The following is a 6,186-nucleotide window of genomic DNA, read 5'->3' as shown; positions in this document are numbered from 1 at the left end:
TCCACTTGGTTTCTTTTTGAAGTAGGAGTTTGTCTCTATTAGGGTTTTCAGGAACATGTCCAAGAACAGAAAAAGAGATTTTAGTCGAATCAAAATTGTGTTTGAGGCCTATATGGCGAGAAACAGGGGTGGTTAGCTTGCCATTGTTGATGAGGTAGATGTGATCGTTGATGCGTTTCTTAAAGGGTCTAAGAGTTTTGCCTACATAAAAGGCCTTACATACACATCGCATTAGGTATATTACCCCTGTGGTTTCGCAGGTATAGTGTCCATTGGTGGTCCATGGTTGTCCATTAGGAAGTATAATAGTTTTGTCCATGCAGATCCATGGACATTGAGAGCATTTACCACATGGGTAAAGCCCTTTATCCCTATTTAGGGGAGTTATTATTGAAGTATCTATAAAGTGACTTTGGGTTAGTTTATCCCGCAGAGATTTCGATCTACGGAAAACTAACTCGGGTTGTTGTCCAATGTATCTTCTAATGGTACGGTCTGAGGTCAAAATTGGCCAATGATCAGTTATTATTTTCCGTATCTGTGAGTGTTGTTTATTGTAAGTTACAATGAGCCTAGTAGGGGGATTTTGAGAGTTCAAACTATCTCTCTTATTGTAAAGGAGGTCACTTCTTTCAAGTTGGTTCGCTCTTTGAAATGCTTTTTTTAAAAGAGATTTAGTGTAACCTCTTGAGATCAACCGTTCTTTAAGTAAGGAGGCTTCATGCAGGAAGTCAGATTGTAGGGTGCAGTTTCTTTTGAGTCTCAAGTATTGCCCATACGGGATACTCTTGACCAGGGATGAAGGATGTGCACTATTTGAGTGTAAAATGGTATTACCTGCTGTAGGCTTCCTATAAAGAGTGGTTTCAACAGTCAAACTCTCGGAAATGGAGATCTTAGTGTCAAGAAAGGTAATTACTTTGGGATCGCACTGCATGGTAAATTTTAAATTATATTCATTATCAGACAATAATGTCATGAATAATAGAAGTTCTTGACGTGTTCCCGTCCAGAGGATCAGGATATCGTCAATATACCTCAGCCATAACAATACATGGCTGAGGTTTGAGACGAAGGTGTCATCCGTCATCACATATCTTTCCCATCCCCCCAGGTACAGGTTGGCATAAGAGGGGGCACACCGTGTCCCCATAGCCACCCCCTGCACCTGGAGGTAGTGGGAACCGTCGAACAAGAAGGTATTGGTGGTGAGGATGTGTTTGAGGAGGTGTATTACGAAGACTGAGTATTCACTTTGGGAGTTAGGTCTCTCGAGTAAGAATTGTTCGATGATCTTAAGTCCTTTCTCATGTGGTATTGAGCTATATAGAGCTTCCACGTCGATTGCTACCAGTAAAGTATCACTAGGTACATTTAACTCATTTATAAGCTGTAAGAGATGGATTGTATCTTTGACGTAGGAAGGTAAAGCCTGGACATGGGGGCGCAGGAAGTCATCTACAAGCTTACTCGCGTTCTCTGTCACGCAGGACATGCCCGAAATAATCGGGGGCCTGGAGGATCATTGATATTCTTGTGTGTTTTTGTTAAAGCGTAAAATGTTGGCACACATGGGTGTTTAATGTCCAGGAATTCGAACGTCTCCTTCGAGATCAGTGCATTTGATAGAGCGTCATGTAGAATAGATTTCAATTGTTTGTTAAATACGTCTATACTTTTTATGTCGATTTTTTCATACCAATTCGTATTACTCAGGATTCGCAAACACATCAGTTTGTTTTTGTCCTTATCCATAACCACCACATTCCCTCCCTTGTCCGACGGTTTGATAACGATGTCTTGACATCTTTTTAGGTTATTCAGTGCTTTGTACTGATGTTTAGTAAAGTTTTTTAGCTTTGGGGTTGGATATAGTTTCTCCCTGATGTCTCTGGTGACATTCTGCGTGAAGGCCCAAACACTGGAATTAGATTGGAGGTGTGGAAATTTAACAGATTTTGATTTATAAATATTCGGTAGGGAGAACAATTGATCAAGTTTAGTATTAGGGTCATTCACAGAGCCGTCAGACAGGTCATCAGCGAGAGACTTAGCATCAACCTCATCATTCTCATCGAGAAGTGAGATAAGATCTTTTAGGGCTCGGAAATCAGCTATTTTATAGTCCTTCCAATGTTGGGGTTTAGGGGATACCTCAAGATGTTTATGAGGATCATTATCAAAAATTACATTATATATTAGCTTCCGAGCAAAGAGATGTATATCCTTTACAAGCTCAAACTCATCGTAGTTTTGATCTGGGCAAAAACTCAGGCCTAACTTGAGGACAGAAAATTCTGCCTCAGAGAGGGGATAAGCCGATAAGTTTATTATCTGGAGGTTTTCTTCTCCCCCTGAGTTTTTACTAAAAAAGACTCAATATTCCCGGGCAGGCTTAAGGTAGGCGATACAGCAGTTGTGGTACCATTATGTTTCGGTCTGGCTCCTTGATTTCTACGATTAGAATTAGGAGATATATCAGAAAGTCCTGTCTCCTTTGTCGAAGTATTAGAGACTGAGCTAAAGGAGTTGGTGTTGTGCGGTAGATCTGATAAACGTGTATCCGATCTAGTCCTAAAGGGATACGGGTCATTGTATAGAGAAGAATTCTCGCCAGTACTGAAATCCCCACTAGTGGCATCCTGTTTCCTCTTCATTTGTGATCCATATTGATGGTTATTAGTTCTTTTATTTTTCCTATGGCTAGGGAAATTATCACCTGCCATAGGTGGAAAGGAGGAAGAGTAGGATCTACGACTAATAAGGGAAGAGGCGTGGGAAGACACTGATTCAAGGTCTGTGTCACGATCGCTATTTTTCTGGGATCTAGGTACATATGCCCTCATCCTACTTTGTCTTTCACCATTCCATCTATAGGCTCGTCCTGCTGCGTATGCCGCATTATCTTTAAGAAATTTTTGATCTTTGTTTAATAATAATTTCTTTGTAAAGGTTACTATGTGTTCTTTAATGTCTGTTTCCTGTTCTTTAAATGGTAGGGATTCACAGATAGTTTCGTGATTCTGATATAGATCATTTATAGCTTTATCAATTATAGCAGATTCAGAGCGGTAGTGCTCTATTAGAAGTGAAATCATGTTCAGGGAGCATTGTTGTAAATTGAGTTCCCATTTATTTTTTAATTTTTCATCAATTTTTGCCACCGTAGGAAAAATTTGAACTCTCAGTCCCCATGGGACAATATTTTCAGTCATATATCTTTCAAAATATTTAATGTGCCAGTAAATAATAGATTTTTTCTCCAGAAGCCTTTTAAATTTAATGGTTAATGTGTCAATTTCAAATTTGGCTGATGTTTGGGAAGGGGAATCAGATTGGATTTTGGACATGAAGTCATTCCAGGCATTTCCACTAAAGCTCGCCATGTTACTGCTTGATAGCTCTTGAGTATTAATGGTCTATTAGTACACCTTAATGTTTGCACTCACAAAAACAGATCAAAAAGGAAGTTTATATCAAAAAACGCATTCTATTGAAGCATAAGTAATAAATCACATATTATTAGCAAGATACGTCTGCCAGCACACAAGATGGGGGTGTTTTCCCCCTGGGTTTAGTTAAGGGATAATATTGGCAGGCGTATGTTGCAAATAGCGTCTAGAAGAGCTGGAGGTTTCACACCCCAGGTTATGAATACAAAGGAACAGATTGTTTCCGCAGTGGGCTGTGCAAGGACCCAGTGGGGAGAAAAAAGGGGGCTTTTTAGAAACCAGTCCAGACCTCGTATATAAAAGTCTTAGAAAAACATTTATTCACTAAATTGTTGTATACATAATTTAGAACCAAAAAATAAAGTACAAAATCATGTCATCAATAAAAATATATATCATTAATAAAAATACATATTGAATATGCAGGTTCACCATCATCTGAAAATAAGTTACCGCATATCTCGTAACCGCACGGTATTGTCACCTAACGGTGAACCTGCATATTCAATATGTATTTTTATTAATGATATATATTTTTATTGATGACATGATTTTGTACTTTATTTTTTGGTTCTAAATTATGTATACAACAATTTAGTGAATAAATGTTTTTCTAAGACTTTTATATACGAGGTCTGGACCGGTTTCTAAAAAGCCCCCTCTTTTCTCCCCACTGGGTCCTTGCACAGCCCACTGCGGAAACAATCTGTTCCTTTGTATAAGTGTAAAAAGTAAAATAAAAAATTTTGAGCAACAGTATACAAATAACAATTCAATGCACAAAAAAAGGAGAAAAAAACCAAGGCAAATGAAAGGAATACAAATTCAAACAAACTGAACTACCCTTAAAATACCCCCCTTAAAAAAAATGACTTTACACCAGAATGCATTCGTAAAGACAATCATGAAGGTGCACATCACCAAGATCTTTTATTTGACCTGTACTCTGTTGCTTTTCTCTTCAAGTTTGACTGCAATATAACTTTTATAATAAAAGCTAGATATGTATTATATGGCAGTGAGAACTATGAACACATATTAACTTTTACAAATCTTTCTGTTTACTTAGAAACAGTCCATGGGAAAACACAATCTTGGGTAAAAAATATAGAGAAAATGCATTAAAAGAAAAGTTACATTCAAACTTCATTGGAGATTCAGTGCAGCATAGTGTTGGTAAGTGCAATGCCGATGACATTTTTATAATGCTTGATCTATATTAAATTTATGACATTTTTACTGTTGTAGCAACCACCATAAATAAAATATTAGTAGACACGGAGCTTCTCAAAAGCAAGTTTTGATTTGTACCCATAGAAAACTGTCGATTAAACTTGCAAGGAAACCTGATGTAAAATACTGCCTACAGATTTGAACACGGCCCAGTGAAAATTAAGCGGATAACACAACAGACTTTATGAACATGGATGTAAATATAACACATTTTCAATATTATATTCAGAAGAGCAGCAGACTCATAACCATTTAAGAAAATAAGATATATTCTCTAAATCCGTTACATGTTATGAATATTAAAGTATTTACAGTGGAAAAGGCTTTAAAGGGGTCATCTGTAGTGACCCCAATAAAGTTATATTAATGAACGGCCCCTTTTAGTCTTTCTAGTGGGGCTTTGTAGCTGCACCCAAACACTCACCAACCCACAACAGAGACCAGCAATTTCCAGTTGTTGACCTTTAAGCTGTGACCAACAATTGACTAAGTAGAACTCTTGTTCAGCTTTAGCTTCCTTCCCCAGGCAGCATGTTTGAGAAGCTAGGGCCCCTGGACTCACACCCTCCCCAGGCAGCAGGCCTGCGAGGCAAAAATTGGACCATTCATACACATATCGTCCCCAGGCAAAAGGTTAGGGGCCAGGACAGGACTTAAGCTGCTAGGGACAATAGGAACTCCAGGTTGCATATCGGTCTTTACAGGAATCCTCCTAAGTGTAGGACAGCTTTTTGTTTTTTTTTCATTGACACCAACCACTGTAGTTGCAGGCCTTGACTGTGGCCATTAAAGGCCCCAGCATACACTAGTCCAGTTATGGCGAACCTTTTTGAACCCGAGTGCCCAAACTGCGACGCAAAATCAATTTAATTATCTCAAAGTGCCAGCGCTGAAAATAAGTTTGGTATTGCAGTTTGGGCGCTCGGGTTTAAGAAACGTTCAACATCACTGCCTAACGGCCTTTGGGCAGGGGGGGGTGACGCCCGCGGGCCCCTTAGCTGGTGGTATTCAGCAGTGCTGTATAATCATTATACAGCACTGCTGAATACCACCCAGCTACAGTCCCCCAATCCCCCCAAGCCAGCTATCACCCACAGACTCCCCACCCTTACCTACATCCAGGCTGCAGCACCTCTCCTTGGCGGCCAGTGGAGGGGTCACAGGAGAGCGTCCTCACTCATGCTGACCCACATACCAGGATGTCGCTGTGGCTTTGGCTGCCTGCAGAGACGGATATCAGCTCCGCCTCCACCAGGCTAACGGTGCCCATACACCTAACGACCATCGCAAGACTTTTGTCTTGCGATGGTCGTATGCTTATTGAAAGCTCATACGATCTGCCCACCTTGGACGGGCAGATCGTACTTGTGATCATCGAAAGCCCGCCCGGACAGCTGTCAGTACACACTGCGGGACGGGTGGCTGCGGCAGAACTTGGATGGAGAGTCGGGACACTAATCTGGGGGGGGAAATTGCCCCGTTGCCCCCCCCCCCTCTGGAT

General features: G+C 40.3%; 1 protein-coding gene across 1 annotated transcript in view; it reads left to right on the top strand.

Moving 5' to 3' along the window:
- WDR49 (WD repeat domain 49) overlaps nt 1-6,186 on the top strand; it is a 116,338-nt gene that overhangs the window by 101,862 nt on the left and 8,290 nt on the right. The window contains exon 17 of the mRNA XM_018557787.1: nt 4,522-4,628. Coding sequence (XP_018413289.1) covers nt 4,522-4,628 — 107 coding nt within the window. The remainder of the gene's footprint in view (nt 1-4,521; nt 4,629-6,186) is intronic.

Source organism: Nanorana parkeri, unplaced genomic scaffold, assembly GCF_000935625.1.
Source record: "Nanorana parkeri isolate BGI_ZX_2015 unplaced genomic scaffold, ASM93562v1 scaffold303, whole genome shotgun sequence".
NCBI classification, from domain to species: Eukaryota; Metazoa; Chordata; class Amphibia; order Anura; family Dicroglossidae; genus Nanorana; species Nanorana parkeri.
This window is presented reverse-complemented; position numbering and strand designations above follow the sequence as displayed.